Source organism: Zonotrichia leucophrys, chromosome 7 (genome assembly GCF_028769735.1).
Source record: "Zonotrichia leucophrys gambelii isolate GWCS_2022_RI chromosome 7, RI_Zleu_2.0, whole genome shotgun sequence".
Taxonomy (NCBI): domain Eukaryota; kingdom Metazoa; phylum Chordata; class Aves; order Passeriformes; family Passerellidae; genus Zonotrichia; species Zonotrichia leucophrys.
This window is the reverse complement of record NC_088177.1, coordinates 23,748,227-23,765,617: the sequence shown is the minus strand read 5'-3', so window position 1 is coordinate 23,765,617 and position 17,391 is coordinate 23,748,227. Positions and strand designations below refer to the sequence as shown.

The window sequence follows — 17,391 nt, the reverse complement described above, 5'->3', positions numbered from 1 at the left end:
TTCAATATATTCATGTTTAGAATGATTCAGTAGTAAAATATCACCAGGGGAGTTTCACATACTTTACAAACATTAATACATGCTTCTGTCTCATGTCCTTTGTATATAAAATATTTAAGATTTTACAAGACTGAAATGTTGTGGTATCTGTCCCTCACAGTAGAGTTAGTCATATTTGATGAGATATTAAAATTCTTTTTAAAGTGTGGCTAAAGGAATGAGGATCAAGAGGGACTGCAAGATAATGAAACAAGTAATTGACATATCCTTTATCTTCTCTGCAATCAACATAACGAGTATGTAATTTTATTGCATTTTCCAACACTTAGATAGTCTTTATATTACAGAATTAAAACCAAGAAATTTATGGTTGCTTCAAGGCAAGGTGTATGTTGCAAAAAGCAGAGTTTGTCTTCTGGAATTAAGACTCCCAGCCTTAAGACGAAGAAAAGGGAGCTATACCCTTTATTTCTAACCTACTGTCCCCGAGACGCTTCGGGAAGCATTTGGGAGCTCCGTTCCCTTGTGCCCCATGTCCAGGCTGAGGGGGCAGAGGCTGAGCAGGCAGTGCCCGGCCGGGAGCTCCCGGCTTTGCCCTCGGGCAGGGATAACGGAGGGGAGTGACTGTCGCTGCCAGCCCGGGTGCTCGGGAATTCCCCCGGGAGCATTCCGGGCGCTCCCGCCCCGCCGGCCGCCCGGCGCTGCGCCCCGCGGGCGGGGGAGCCGCGGGCCCCGCCCCGGCCCCGGATGCAGTCGCTGCCCCGCCAGCGGCGCGGCCCAGTTCCTGTGCGTGCCCTCGGCCCGCCCGCGCAGCGCCCTCCCTCCGCGACATGTCGCTGGTGGCCGAGGCCTTCGTGACTCAGCTGGCCGGTGAGGGGCGGGGGCGGGCGGGACGCCGGGGCCGCGCTCCGAGCCGCGGGGTGAGGGCGGCGGCGGCGCCGGGCTCCCGCGGCCTCGGTGCCGGGGTGACCCCTGGGATGGGGCCGCGGGGAGGGGGCTGTGGCGGGCGGGGGGCGGCCGTACCGAGCGGTGTCGCACGGAGCCCGGCCCGGAGCACGGGGCCAGGTCCCGCTGCACGGCTCCTCTGCGAGCACCGCCCTGCGCGGCCACCAGGTCCCCTCCTCTATGGGCTCCCTAACCTGGCTGTGCCGGCGCGCTTCGTTACTTTCATTTAATAACTTCTTTGAAACTGATTCATTTTCGTCAGTGGTCCAGCACACCATGTTTATAATTGCGGCAGCTGGCGCTGAGCCGCGCTGCGTCGGAGGGCTCGGTGCGGCGCCGTGCCCGGCCCGTGCCCCGCGGTGCGCGCTGTGTCCCGGAGTCCCCGGTGTCCCCTGCCTGTGCGGGGAGCCTCCGGCGTGTGGCGGAACCTTTGCTACCTGTCGGTGCTCCCGGGAGCCGCTGCAGCTGCGCCGTCTGCGCCGGACGTGACCTTGAGCTGAAAGAGAAAGTGTGTGTCACTGTGGAGCTGTTTAGCAAGAAATTATAATAAAGTGCTCTCAAGGAAAAAACCAAAACCTGAACCGTAGATAATGCCTGGCTAGGAAGTTCAAAAGCCAGTTAGTGTGTTGCATGCTTAAAATAAGTGCCTTGGTCAGTTTCTCCTTTCTTCTTATTCCCTGTTTTGGAATTTTTGCTGCTGTGCAAACTGCCAGACAATAAATACTGCAAGGGAGCAGTGTGTTGATTAATACTGACCTGTTGAGGAGGATGCTGGAGTTTTGTCTCAGGAGCTGGGTCTTCTGCCACTTGGTAGAGGCCTCCACATAAGAATCTCTATTATGAGCGTACCCTGACTTGTAGATCATGTGAGGGTGGTGGGTCTTCAGTCTGGGTCTGTAGAGGTACCCATAGACAAACCTGAAAGTTGTGCTGGCCTCTTGAATTGGCACTTGCTAATACTCAGATGTTAGCACAAGCCATGCTTATGTTGAGGGCCAGAGCTCTGCATCCTTGGGATGTGGAGAATAGGGTATTTACTTGCCTTTAGTATATTTTATTTATATTGTGAAATACAGGGATAATGGTGTACATGACTGAACCTTGATTCTCCTGTCTGCTCTATAACCTGTATGAATATTCTAGAGTGACAGCTTGCTAATACTTATTTTTTCTGGAATTATAAACACAAACTCAAGACTATACTGTGTGTAGGCATCTTACTGTTCTGTTATTCAAAAAGCTGTTGTTCACAGTTTCAAAAGCAGTTATCTGCCTTAAAAATAAAAGATACATTTGCGAGTGGGTTGTGACCTTTGCAGCTTGTCTGTATTAGGCACCAGGTCCAGATTGAAAGTAAATAATGGCAACATTCCTCATATTTGCAATTCATTGCTCAATTTGTTCATATGAAAGAATTTTCAAATTTAAAGAAGGTTAACCAGGATCTTGGCCAATGCCCACCACACAGCTGGATTTCCTGAGATGTTAACACAGACATAGGGAGTATTTAATTCTGGTACTAAGAAAATATCCCCCAGATCTAGGAATATTAGTGAGGAAGAAAAATGGTATGCCTGCAAGGAAAGAATAGTGCTTAACAATGACGCTTGTTTTAATGGCATCTTATCCCATATCTGTGCTTGTGAATGATTAAGAATTTTTTCCATGTTCCTGAAAATGAAATTTTATTGGCTTTTCACTGGGTTCCTGTTCATGAAGATGTGCCTTTGTCACAGCAGTTGAAACGAGCTGCTGCTGCTCTTAACATATAACAGCTAAAATGCATAGGTCCTTATGTACAAGTATTTTAGATAATCGGCTCAGCGTAATTTGTTTTCTAGAAATATTTTAAAAGCTTAGGAGAGGGTTTTAGTAGAGAAGAGGATCAGAATTTTCTTTTACACACCAACATTTTGTGTATGTATTTGGATTTTTTTTAAAGTAGTATCTTCACTTTGCGTGTGCCTTGTGCATTCACTTTCACCATCTCATCACAACCTGAAACACAGAAAACACCTTCTGAACGTAAGAAAACCTTCTTTCAGTGTGAGGGTGATTTAGCATTGGAGCAGATTGCTCAGTGCAGTTGTGGAGTCTCCCTCCCTGGAGCAGAGTGGAGGTGGGCAGCCTGCTGTGGCTTCCCATGGGCATCCCAGAAGTGCCTTCCAGCCTCAGGGGTTCTGTGCCCATCAGTTCTCAGTGCTTGCAGTGCTGCAGTAATTCTGCATCCTCTCTGAGCAGCACACATTCACCTGACCATGCTGGGCACAGCCTCCTGCTCTAGTGTGTTAATGATTAAACACAAGGCAATGACTGAATCACCTGTGTGGAGTGTCGTGCTTGCATTAGTGGCATTCAACATTTGCTCGTTCAGAAATACAAAGAGGTTGATATTATTTCTCAAGGAATAATAAACAAGTGTTTCCATAGCCTCATGAGTTGTAAGCATTCATGAAAAAGAGGCATCACAGTTTAAATCATCCATTTCTAAACTGTAGAAAATATTAATTGAATAATATGGTAGAGAATTTATTTAGAGTAGCTCAGCATCAATTACATATTAACAGGATAGGAAATGAATGTTTATGCTGTAAGAAGAATTAGAGTGCCAGCTTTCAAGTGGTCTACAACATTAATCTAACTCTAGTAGTTTTGAAAAGCTGACTGCTCAAATAATCTCTAAATGATTGTTGAACATACATTTAATTGATCACTGAATTACTCAATATGCTTTATTTTTTCTCCCAAAATACATTAGTTTTAGGTCAGCGATCAAAAGAGAGAAAATAATAATTGTTGCTTGTCCTTTGATCTCTGGAAAATGACTTCTGTTTATTGCTGTTATGTCCAAGGGTCTTAGGCTGGTTTTAATACTAGGGGAACTGAATGCAGTGTGAAAAGCGGGTGCCCTTCTGCCTTAAGGTGTTTTATGTTCATAGTGAGTCTGCCTCCAGTGTGGCCTTCCAGAGTACAAATAAATCTTTGACATGCATGTTTTGTGTATTGAGACAAGCTTCAATCTGAGTGAGAAAAAATTCATTGGGAGCAAAACCTGACCATCTGAATTGTTCCCATTCATGAATACGTGATATTCAAACTGAGTATGCATTTTGTGCATCAAGATGTGCATGGGTAAGTGATAGCACTTCCTCCGTGTGTGAGGTGAAAAAAATAGTTATTCTTGCTTAAAATAGGTTGTTGTCAGCAGAGATTTTTTCAGCCTGCTGCAGAGGATCTTGTAATGAAAAATTCGAGTTTATTTGAAAATACCAAATTTGTCAGGCTACATGGTTTTATCTTCCAGAGTTTTTTACATGTGTGCTTTTCATTTGGTAATCAAGCTGAAAGGAATCCCTTTTAACTCCTGTTCAGTTTCAATAAGCAAGTTTCTTATGTCCCTCCTGCCAATTTATGCTCAGACATGTTTCATGACTTGGTTTCCACCAATCCTTTGAGTGGATTGCTTATCCAATCTATTTTTTTAGGTCAGGGAAAACATTACTTTCACAATTATTGTAGTATAGTACATATTTCATTTTGAAATATTGTTATTTCTTGTTTTTAAGCAGCAGCATAATTACAGTTTATAATAGAGCATGCTTCCATAATTGTTTCTGTCTCCATTAAGACTAAGCAGTCTTTCTCTAATCAGCATTTTATTGTTACATGTTTTCTGTTAAAGCAATGTCATCTTTTCTCATTCCAGAAATGAGATTGCTCTAGAAATAGTGGTAACAAAATCAGTAAACCAAATGTAGCACCTCTTTTGATACTGTCCAGTTTGAATTGGAAAGTAAACTTTCCTTGGCTGATGAAACCATGGCAAGTGGTTTGGATGGGAGTGCTGTTTTGGAGCCCCAGCTCAAGAAGTCATAGAAAAAAAAAGCAAATAATGGGAGCAACTTTGGAGAGGAATCAGATTTTTCTTCTATTTCTCACTCCTTTTTTCTCTCTGGTCCTTGGGTGCTCTGTTCTCTGACTGTCCTCAGGCATTATCCTGGTCTGTTCCTGTAGGTTTGGACCAGGTGAGTCACCTTTTTTCAAAACAAGAATAAATGAAAGAGCTTGGTTGCTGTTCTTTGCTTTAGTTGAGCAGGCATCACATGTTGTATGCTGCTGGGCATTTTCAGCTGTCTCTTTTGAAAGGGAGTGAGAAACTGCAGCTGCATGGTGAGGACAGAGAGAAAGTACACACCATGCTCTCAAATTTTTCTTATTATTACTTTTACTCTCTGGTCTTTAGTTATTAAGAAGATGACATAGATATCACATGAACATGGATGTTTTAACACAAACCATAAGAAGTTATATGTAGTAATAAAACCCATGAAATGCTCAGGAAGTACTGGAAACATCAAAGGAAAAAATTCCAATGATGCTGCAGAGAATGCAGGACAAGTCTCATTGGGGAGGATGGGAGCTCAACTAAAAAAAATTGGTTTGTGCATACTGAATTAGAAAGTAAAAATGCTGAGAGGTGGGAATTTTTAACAATTCTGCCTTCTAGCTGTGGTATAATGACAGTGAAGCCAATGTAGTGTTTGCATTCGTAGCAAGAACTTCCAAAGCTCAACTGCATGTGTGGTTTTTTTGGCATTTGAATGCTCTATTGGAGGAACTCTGGATGCATTGGAGTGTTCTCACTGAAAGGCTTGGAAAAGAAATGAGGGAGACTGTGAGGGTATGATTAAGGGAGCAGGATAATGTTTTCAGGTTCTGAAGCAGGGAGTGTGCAGGGTTCCCCAGAGGTGAGGGAGAGTGTGAGAGGTGCTGTGGCAAATGCCACTGTCTGCTGTGGCTGGTTTAGAGGCTCAGAACCCTAAGGCAGCATCTCCCCCTTGCTGGCAGCACCCCCAGGCTGGCTGCAGAGTGCTGACTGTCTGCACTTGTACCCTGCAGAGCTCTCCTGCCTGCAGGGCTCAGCTCCGCTGGCACCTCTGCAGGACTGGTGCTGCTGTGCTCAGGGCTGTGGGAATGACACAGTGGAGGGGAGCCTTAATGAAAGGCCAGAGGGGCCAGGGCTGGGTGAGCTGGAATTGTGTGGGAAGCAGCTTTTGGAGCAGCTATGGGATGCTGGGGTCCTGTCTGGTGGGACAGGTGTGTGTGGACCAGAGCAGGGGTGCTGTGAAGGAGGGAGCTGGGAGCTCCTTGGGACACTACGGAAGCCGTAGTCAGGCTGCCTGCCAGACATCTTCAGGGGAGGAAGAGTTCAGACTACCACAGAAAGGGGGTCACAATCTAGGAGGGCTTTCAAAGGACTGATTTATAAATGAACACATCTACAAATGTAGATATCATGGCTAAGAAATGTTCCAGTCCAATAAGGCATTAATAAGTATCATATCTCCACTGTCCTGCTCTTCACAGCTCCTGTGCTTGAAGTTTGACTTCTTGGGTCAGGACCAAAGAGGAGCAAAGGAGTTAAGTAGCACAAAGGGAAGGGATTGATTTAGAGATCTATAAAAAGCTAATTTTAAGAATTACAGAGCTTCTTTGAGATGGAGCACTTATGCTGAATATCAGAAATAAGTAAAATAACTCCAGCTTGTCAGGACTTTTTAAATAAATTTTTTGAGATCATTTAGCTGGCACGCTGTCTGATTTTTCTGAAGAAATCCAGATGTTGATTTAGGAGCAACTTTTATTTATGGACTTGATTTTGTTGAGATCTTTTTGGCTTCGTCTCCTGACAGGATCTCCCTCCTGTGGCCTGCCTGAGCAGCAGGAGTGCAAAGCACCCTGGAGGATTGAACCACAGATGTGTACACTCCTGAAAGTCAACTCAAAGACAGTAACAGAATTGCACTAATGCTTAAATACATGCAATTAATAGCTTTCTTGGAGGGTGAAGAAGCAGATTATGTCATGTTAAATGGCTGCTGCAGTAATGTCTCATGCTGACTCTCATAGTGGTACAGCTACAGGAAACTCAAGTTTGAGAATTGCTGCTGAGATGGAGTCTTTACATTGAATATCTGCTCAATCAATAATTACTGGACAGTCATGTTTTATCTGAATTGCAATATCTCTACAGAGGAGGCCAGGGACAGATTTGAGCAAATGATGTAATTATTTGATACATGATTTAATGCAAAGTGTTTAACCAGTGTGAAAGTTGGTTTTCGTTTGGCAAGGCACTATGAAACATGCTTTGGTCCTTTTTCAGCAGAGCCAGGGAGTTGCTGATGCTTTCATTTTTTCTTGGCTCTTGTTAGTTTATAGGATCAGGCAATTACATGAAATTGATGTGTACCCAGTGTGGGTGGGTTGAACTGGTAGGTCTTAAGGAAGCTTATTCACAACTTTCTTGTACTTCCTTTATTGATCACTCTTAATGTATGAGATGTAGACATTTAACTGCTTTGGTTCCAAAGTGGCTGCAGCTTCACTGTATTGGTCAAAATGTACCCCTCCACTTATTTCCTGAATACTAGAAACACATCAGTTCCTGGAATTTTCTTTTTAAACAATGTGTTGTTGCATGAAAACACAGATTTATGTTAAAAGAGTATGAACTGTTTCTTTGATGCAATTTAACATAATTTCTTTTGGTTACTAAATTTAGAACATTGTGGTCCCTTCCAATTCAGAATATTCTGCAATTCTTTGGTATTGAGCAGCAGGTCCTCACCATGTCACCAGTCTTTGGAAACCAAAAAGGGTAACTTTTCCTGCTGATTGTTGTGATGTTTGCTTCATGACATTTAGAGACTTGTAAATAGCATTGTTGGATATAGATGTTGCCCAGATGTAAGACTGAATTTCTTTTTAGCGTTTACTCTTGTGAAAAAGCAGTTTTTAGAATCTTCATTATATTTTAATCAAATCTGTACCTAGGGAGAGGCTAAAGGAAGCTGTGTGAAAATAATGTGTAAGTTAATCTCTCCAGCTGTAATACTGCAATACAGTGATTCAGATTAATGCCAAGTGTTTTTCTTTGCTTGTTTTTAATAGAAGGTATCTTGCCTCTTGGCTCTTACAGCAAGCCTTTAATGCCAAGTGAGTCAAACTGGTAAATACAGATATTTTAGTGTATTTTTGTAATGTAAGTTTAGTATCAAAGTGTTTAAGAAAAATGTAACAAAAAGGAAAATGATCCATGCAAATGTGGTGATTTTAGAGAAGGAGTAGTCTTTATTTTATATGATCCATAACAACTTCATAATATTTCATAAGTTGCTGTGTTAAAGAAGGTCATATATTCCCAGGCCAGGTCCCAGCCTTGCCTACACAACAGCACACTGAGCTGTGTGGAAGAGACTGTTAGTCAGCTGAATGCTGCATTGACAGAAACAGAAGGTATCATAGAATAAACTGAGAATCATGGCAAACTGAGACTATAGTAAACTTTATTTGGAGGAGATTTGGGGCAGTAATTATCTTGATTTACTGGTTATTAGCCTTGATTCCTACTAGGCATAGGCTGCTTTTATAACAGAAAAATATTCCTATCTGCATTGTCTTCCAAAAATATTCTTGTTCCAACAGAATTCTATGGTATTGCTGAGAGCTGGGAACAGACTAATTTCAAGTTGAGTATTTTCCTAAAAACTTTTAACTTGTTGATGACTTCATTTCTCATTCAGGAGGGAACATCTTGATGCCTGGATCTAGAGCTTTGGCTTTTGTCTGTGGCTGGTGTTCAAGAATGCCACAGCTTGCCAGCAAGCTAAATTAGTGGCAGACTACAGGGCAAATCACACTGCCTGCCCTACTGCTGAAACTGGCTATTCTTACTGGACCACTGAAGTGGCTAAATTGTTGTTTAGCATATTCCACAATTTAACATGCAAAGTATTTTGTCTTCTCATTTTCACAGTCAGTCTTATTTTTTAAGTAAGAGGATTAAAGGCATAACTGTAAACCATTTATTTCATTACATCTCTTTCATCATCATGAAGCTGCTGGGGGAAGGTGGATAAAAATGTTTATTTCCCCCATACATCCTGGCAGCACTGACACAGGATGAAGAGTTTCCCAGGAATTCAGAGTGTAGAAGTTGAAATCAAGTTTTGTGCACTCATGAATAGATTCTGACCAAGGAATTGGTGGGGCTGAGGCACTGTAGAGCATCTTAGTGGTATGGTGCTTCCTCTTGAGCAGACTTCACTGGGGGAATGTTAGTGCAGCCTCTCATTCTTTGAATTGAGGTTCACCAGTGGGCAAGTGCAGAATGTCCTGTTTGGGTGCTTTATTTGGAGCTGTGTAGGCTTCAGGTGAGCTGCTGATTGATCCCCTGCTGGTAGTGGGGTTCAGTGCTCTTGAGTCTTCTTACAGCATATTTGTGTTCTTTTCTCTTACTGTCCCAAAAGTATTTGGGTAGGTGAAGTCCTATTATTGAAATGTCAGTCTGAAACGTCTGGAAACATTGAAATCAAGTTGTTATTTGAATGTCTCTCTCTGGTCTTAATGTTGCTGAAATAAAATATTTCACACAATATGAAAATCTGAGAAGTGCACCTAATACAATACACCTTCAGTGGCAAAGAATTTGATGTGACTGTCATGATTAATTCTGTGCTTTGGAAGTTTTTTTTTTTAAGAGCAAAAATTATGTTTTTTTCTAAGTCATTTTCTGATAGGACAGGTGAGGAGTTAGGAATCTGTTTCAGTAGTTACAAACCTGAGTACTTAAAACTCTACTGGGAATGTGCAACGCACCAGTTCACAGAATTTTCTTCTGATTTGACAACTAAGAACCCTGTTATCACATTGAAATCTTCAGCATTTTGTATGCTAAACTGTTAATAAGTAAAACACTTAGACTAACAAATACATTTAGCTTAGTGAAATTTTCATGCATTTTTAGTCATCCACAAAACCGAAGAAGATTTGCTGTAGGTTTGCTTGCTGTGTGACTTCCCCATTTGTAGGGGTGCTGTGTCTGCTGAATTCTCAGCACCCAGGATTACAAGGCTTATGTAGTGATGTTTTCTGGGTCCACATCTTTTTAATTCTTATTTCCCTGTTACTTTTGAACTCAAGCCCTTTTCAGACATTGTTAATGGAGGGGAGGTAGAGGGGGGGAATAATCCCACAGATTGTTTCCCATAGGCTGTTTCCTATAACTGGCTTTATTGTTTTAATCAACAAGCAGTGTGGTAGAGAAGTAGGGAAAGACAATAGTATGAGATTTGATTGTCCTGAACAGCAGACAATCCACATGAAAGACTAAATATTTGAATTTGTTAATCATGGGAAAAGTTTCAGTAGGGTGGGAAAACAATTTTTACTAAAGACTGCAAGCCTGCGAGACAGACCCATTGAAAACCACACAATAGTAATTCCTCTGATTATAGAGGCAGGAGGAAGAATGAAATAGTTCCTTATTTCTAAGAAATGTAGAGAAGCTATTCCTGTAAGGCATGCTTCCAGGCAGTTATTTCATCCTGTGAGCAAGTAATGATAAAAATGTCTGTTGCGTAGGATCTAACACATAAATGTGATTCTGTGTTGAAAGCTTCTGAAGCTGAATTGACATCGCATTTGTTAATTTTCTCTTTATATACCGAGTGCCACAGTAGCCGTGGTTAGCAGGGAAATGAACATCTACAGACCAGAAGATTATAGTTGCCAAAGGATAAACTGGATTTGACTTCATTAGTGCACAAATGATAAGTTTGTGAGGAGTTATTATAGCATTAATCAACTTGATGGATTGGAAATATGACAGAACTGAAGCAGCGTGTAATATTAGTGCCTATTATTCTACAAATTATGTCTTCACCTACATTCATAAGGCAAGAGTCATTGCTGCACATTAAAGATGTTACACACTTTCTCCTCTTGCGGAGACATGTGACAAGCCTTCAGTGATCCCTGCTCCTCTCTGCCCCAGCGGGGCTCTGCTGTCCCTTGGCTGCGTGTCTGCACCGTGGAACTAACCAGAGGCAGCATGGGGGCTCCTGCTTGAGTTTAGCTTGTACCTGATGAGCCTGCACCCCTCACCTAGCAGTGTGTATTTAAACTTCCTGCTTCATCAGAAAGAAATGTTTCATATTCTAGGCAACTTGGAAGTGGGAGAATGAGGAGAAACTGTAAGGTATGGGACAGATAGCGAATGGGTATTTAATTATTTGATTTCCAGAGTATTGCACAGGTATTTGTACATCTGGTATTGTGGAACAGGATCTGCATGCTATTCTGAATGCATACTGCAGAATTTGTTTATTTTCTAGGATGTAGGTAATTACATGTGAATCCTAATGTGAAACTGATAATTTTAAAATCCAGTCTGTATAGAAACAGTGAAATCAATTACATTTGATCTGCTTTGCATGCAAAGAACTGAGGACTTTGGTTCAAGGCTTGTGAGCATGTGTCTACCTCATCCAAACATGGTCAGAATTGTGGCCTCACTCTGGAGACTGTCAGATGCCAAGTGCAGGGTGTATTATTCATTTTCTTACAACAGCTGAAATTTGGAGTCCCAGGTGTACTCATAACGGAGGCTGAGATTTTAATTTGGCTGTTTGTCCTTGTTTCATTTACTCATCAGAAATATATTAGTACACAACTAAACTATGTGTAAGTGAATGCAAAGGCTTTAAACTTTCCTTGTCCTTTCCTTCCCTCAAGTTGGGTGCTCTTGTGTGCTGGGGCTGTGGGATAAAGACTTCGTATCATCACTAACAAAATTAGGGTCAGCAAATACGGTTCATGAAAATAAATATGTGATCAGTAGATTGTGGAAGTAAGATTTATGCTGAAAAGGGCAAAATATATACAAGCAATCTTGTATTTTAGTTTATAGCATGGATATGGCATGCCTTAGCAGCAGTGTGGTTTTGGATTCTGTGTGCCAAGAAGCTGGGGGGTGTGTGTGTATTATATCTCTGTATCTCCATGGATGCATATAGCTAACTGAGTGCCAAAATCAGACTGGAATTAGAATCTGAATTTCTTGGAATGTACCTAGCTCTTTTGTTTGATTTTTGTGGTCGAGAAATATTTCAGCCATGTTTAGGCTGGAATCCAAGAATTAGTTATAAATCTGACATTTCAATCAGAAGAGGATCAGGCAAAAAGTTTTAGTAGGAATGGACCCATGCGACTGAAGGTCTCTGTACCCTTTTGGGCATGTAAAAAGGATGTTTTCACTGTTTGGCCAAAGCATTTACAAGATCATTGTAACTTTTTCACTTAGTTACTTCTGTAAGTATCTCAGAATCCAGAACTGATAATTTTGCTAAAAGGTAGTAATAACATTCTTATTTTCCTCCTTCCATTTGCTCCTGCAAGACTTCAGTGGACATGAAGAAATGTATATTAGATAAATTATTTTAAATTCTTAAGATTGTAGTACTACAGGCACTATCTTAGTTTCTTTTTATTTAAAGATGTAGATGTACTTCCATGTCAAGAATTTTTACTTCAGGGCAAAACTTTAATGGTGGGGTGTAAAACTAATAACTGCTACAATAAAGCATAAAACATTTTTCCATGACACTTAAATGTGATTAGTTGCTTTCTCATGCCCATACTAGTATCACTGATAGGCTCTGTGCCTTAATGTTAGAGGCAGTGACCCTCACAAAACTGTGTACAGTGTTTTAAGCTTTACATTTTGTGTGACTCCCATGAAAGTTAATACTTCATGAGTATCCAAAAGGAATGATAGTTAGAAAATTGTGCACTTTTTCAGTTTGAGTTCTAAAGGCAAAGATGCAGAATCTTACTTAAGCCAGTGACATATTTATGTTTGATCCACGCATAGCTATTTATATACACTGTTGCTTTAAAAAATAATTTGCATGATTAGAGCATAAATTTTGTTTACAAATGGTTATTTTGGGTAGAATGCAAGGTTTGAACTGATATTTAAAAACAGATTTTTAATCAGACGTTAACAAGGAATGTATTGAATACAAAAAATGTTATGAACTGTTACCTTAATGCTACCATTAACAGTAAATTGGTACTGATTATTATTTTTGTCTTCCCTTACATTCATATGGTGTATGATTGATTACATGCAATGGTTCTCAACTGGAGGATGTGATTGTCTCTTATTTCCTTGCCTCATTTTTTTAACTGCTGCTCAACTGTTTTGAACTGATGATTCAGTTTCTTGAATGCATATTGACATTCCCATTTTAGGGTTGAGCAGTACATAGCTTAAAGCTATAGGCAGCTCTGGTCATCCTGCTCTGGTGGGCAGAGTTCTGAATGCCTGGGCTCCTGGCTCTGTGGCTATTACATAGGATCATGAGGACACAACTTTAAAAGGCAGAAAGCTTTTTTCCATTTCCCTAAAGCATTCTTCACACATTGGAGGTTTGTGCTTCTTTTCTCTGTGTCTTGTTCTGTTCTCTCCAGAATTCTTCGTTTAGGACCTTAATAAATAGTTGCTCTTGGGAGTGGCCAGGATTAGGATGGGAAGTGGCCAGAATTAGGAAGGGAAAATAGCTGCATCAGTTGCTTCAGAATTACAAGGCCGTTCTGTAATGTAGCTGGAATTTTACTCTTCCTGCAACATTCCGTTCTGGGACTTCCTTCTCCATGATGTGCCCCTGTGAGCAGGAGAGAAGTACAGCAGGAAAGCTTGTCAGTGGGACATTTTTAGGGCAGGCTAAATATTGCATCATCATCTTTGCACTATAAATTCTTGCTCTGGGTAACACTCATGTTCAGTTAGCATTTATAAGCACGTTGGTATTCAGCTTGCTTAATTAATATCTTCTCTTTCCACAGCCGCAGAGCCTTGGCCTGAAAATGCTGCGTTGTATCAGCAACTGAAGGGTAGGTACACTGGTTTGGGCAATTAATAATTACCTTATTTTTAGAAAACACATTAAATATGCACTAAGATAATTAACTGCAAGGAAGCACAGAAACTGTTAAAGTAGTCCTTTGTGTTTTTTTGTTTGGTCAGAGGTTTTAGTTATGCTTGCATCTGCCAATATAAACCAGCTATTCATGGCCTATGAGGTCCTTGGTTTATTATTGACTCATTATATTGGCTGCTGTAGCCAGTGTAAAATGATGTGGTTGCAGGCACAGTTGGCAGATTTACTGCACCAATAGCTGAGGCAGCAGATTTTTGAAGTCTTGTGGTAAAGTGGGCTCTCAGTAAAAAGGAACTGTTAAAATGTATAGGCTAGGATGGTTCACTCTCCCTTTAGCAGCTCTTCATATATCATCAGATCACATTATGGCCCCCATTTGGGGCTCAGCAGCCTGCTACAGTTGTCAGAAGACTGCAAAGTAATGAAGACTAATAGGTAGCAGCTCTAGTCTTCTAAGCATGGAATTTTTATTGCAGTGAACTTGTCATCTTTCTTTTGTGTGACAGACCTAGACACAGTGTGCAATATTAGCTGCAAGCTGCTTTTATAGGTTTCTGAATACTTCTACTTTTTAGCCAGAGGAGATATGAAGATGCGATTTTATTTAACTTTGATTAGAAGGAGAGTAATTGGCATAAAAGTCAGGCATTTGCTTTTTCCCTTGTAGTGTTTTTAATTTTTTTTATTGAGCATTGGTGATAATATATGATAAGTGCAATTGCATTTGTGGGAGAAAAATTCCTGGTTTTTTTTCCCCGTTTTTTAATATTTATAGTATAGATTTTCTAGTCCAGCTGCATAATAATTATATATGTGCTCCTTGTTTTATGCATAAGAAATATAACCCAGCATCGTTTACCGTTACAGGTCAGTAGCTAAATGGGCGCTGTGTTTTTGTAATTGTGTGGTTTATTTTTTCTTCTTTTTTTTTTCTTTCAACAGAGGACCAAATTTTGCTTTCTGATAATGCATCTTCCCTTGCTGTTCAGGTAAAAGATCATATTTTCTAAACTAAAGATGTTAAAGCAATTGTATTTTTAAAATTATTATCTAGGTAACATAACGATATTTAGTTAAAAGATTAATTTAAGAATTATTTCTGCCAAAATGAATGACTTACTTCCTGCCTCTGATTTGCTTTATGTTGTCATTGAAGTGCCAGAGCCTAGAGGATTTGAGGATTTTGAAAGTCCTATGTAGAGTTCTGCTCCTTGTATTCCTGTTTATATTGGTCTATGTACAGTATCTGCTTGCCTGCTCACTCTGGGAACTGCATGGTTCATACCTTTTGTCACTTGCTGTGCATGTTTGTCTTGCAGCACCTTGCATGATGTTTGCCAGTCATTTAATTCTCATAGCTAATACTATGCCCAAATATGCCCAAACTGAGGGCATATTTGCTTCATGCTGTGAGCATCACGTCTTTCTGTGTCTCTGGTAGGTTTTTTTTCAATTTCATCATGTGTACAGAGTGGAGCTCCAATGTGGTTTTTAGAAATAGTCCATACAATTGACAAGCTTGCACCTCTAATTGACTTAATAGCACCTCTGTGGCTGTGAAGTCCGTGTAATCTCCATTAACCTGTTAGGTTCAGTAACCCCAAATCTCAAGGGGACGTTTTCCCCGTTAGGAGCAAAGGCCTGGCTGTCAGAGTGGTGGGGAGCAGGATGTCTGTAAGGTTCTTGTCCTTCAGAGCAGTTTTGTGGCTGCTTTGCTTAGCAGGGAGTTGCACTGTTCTCCTGTGCCTTGCTTTTTGTGTGTGGTCTAGCTCAGAGAAGCTTCAGCATGCAGTCTTTGAGGGCTGTCCAAAGAGGTCACATTTCATTACCAAAAATGGGACACATGGAGACTGTAACTGATATTACTGGTGAAAAGGTTAGGATCACTTGATCATGGTAACTACTTCCAGGATCTCTTAACTTTTCCTTCCAGTCTGGCACTCTAGGAGATAGCTCTAAGAGTAAATTCGATCGCAGGAAGAAGATAGCTTTATCCTTTGCTGGAAAGAGGAATCACCTCTGATACACCTAATAAATGGGGCAGCGTTTATTGGTTTGAGTAGTATGTTTTATATTGATCTCAGTGTTCCTTTTTACCCCAACAACTGTATTTTGGGGGTTCTCATGAATTTCCTTCCCATCTAGCAATACATGTATACACAACCCCCCCGTCTCACCAACAAAATAACCCTAAAATTTCCTTTTCTAATGCATCATTTTTCTTTACTGTTTCTAGTACATTGTTATCCTACACATGTCACTTAGATGATAAATTAACTATAATATATTAAAAATCCTTGTTTTTCTTCAATATTCTCTAGCTGGACAGCTGATAGTAGCCATGACTATAAATACGGCTCTGGTGGATATCTGATCTTAAACTTTATAGAATAATTCTGTATTGAGGAATTGAATCAATTTTGAAGAATCTGTGTAACATGGTTGTGACAGGGAGAGGATAACTATTCTTGGTGTCTTTGATCCATTTTGAAATGATACTAGGATGTATAGTGATCAGAGAGGTTTAAATACATCAGTGTGTTTTGCATAAGGAGTTTGCTTTTTATTTTATTGAGAGATTGTTTGTCTGTTTATTGGTTTTGTTTTGTTTTTTTTTTTAAGTAGGTGGTGGGAGTTGGGGGATGTGTGTCTTTCTCAAAGGAAAATTTGGGAATGAGGGATAGGAGGAGAAATAGGAGCTGGTACCTGGGACTTCTTTCCTACTACTGTAATTCTTTTTCCCCCTGTTACTGATTAGGGATGCATCAATATCACCAGAGGAGATACATAGCTTGTTTGAGGTTGTTGAACTTCCATGTGGTGAAAACATCAGAAATTTGAGTCGAAAGCATGTGGAGTCAGCCATCACCAAATCTTTAAGAAACATGGTTTAACAGCAAGACTCTGAATGTGCTGTAGCCAGTCTTTCAGGTATTTTATAAAATCTCCTTGTAGCACCTCTTTGTAAAGCTGCTCTCAGGTCTCAGAGGGACATACATGCTGATATCTACACATAAAATAACACATGCAGTCCAGTGCCATAGTAAATAACAGTTAGGTGTTTCACAGTTGCCATCCCTGCAACACAGATGGCGTTGCAGGTACTGCTGGTTGAGGGAGCAGAGCAAGCTGCTCTCACTGCAGATGTAATTAATGAGTAGAGAGGGCTGCAGGTTGAATTTAGGAAGTTGGTTGAGTCTTGCTGTTTTAATAATGACTGGACTTAAAACTTCTCATTGGGCAATAAAATCTGGACTCTTAATGACCACATGTCAGATGAGAGAAAGGATGACAGTCTTCTGGGAATTGCTGAGTAACTGTGCTGGTGCTTACAGTAGTTAAAAACCAACCAAACACAAAAATTTTGTGGAACTTCTCTGGTAGGGTTGTTTATTTTTGTTTGTTTGTTTTTCAGTTCCTCTTCTGCTCATTGTTTCTTTTGGAATCAGACTAATTTAGCAATTTCTTTGGCTTTTACTGGGTTCAGGTTCTTTGTGTTTTCTGAAAATACAACATAACCTCAAGTATGTTATTGCTTCAAGTAGCAAGTGCATTATCTCTGGTACGTCTTGGTGTTTGCACTTCTTGCTTGTTAACTTGAAGTAGTGTGTTATACAGCCAAGTTCACTTGATGTTAGGCTGCAAAGCCGTGGTATCG

At 40.6% G+C, this 17,391-nt stretch overlaps 1 protein-coding gene across 1 annotated transcript in view; it reads left to right on the top strand.

Moving 5' to 3' along the window:
* The first annotated feature begins 747 nt into the window (after positions 1-747).
* Positions 748-17,391, top strand: part of MTX2 (metaxin 2) — a 29,457-nt gene continuing 12,813 nt past the window's right edge. Inside the window, 5 exon segments of the mRNA XM_064718039.1 lie at positions 748-776; positions 778-814; positions 816-870; positions 13,639-13,686; positions 14,676-14,722. Of these exon segments, the coding sequence (XP_064574109.1) occupies positions 748-776; positions 778-814; positions 816-870; positions 13,639-13,686; positions 14,676-14,722 (216 nt within the window).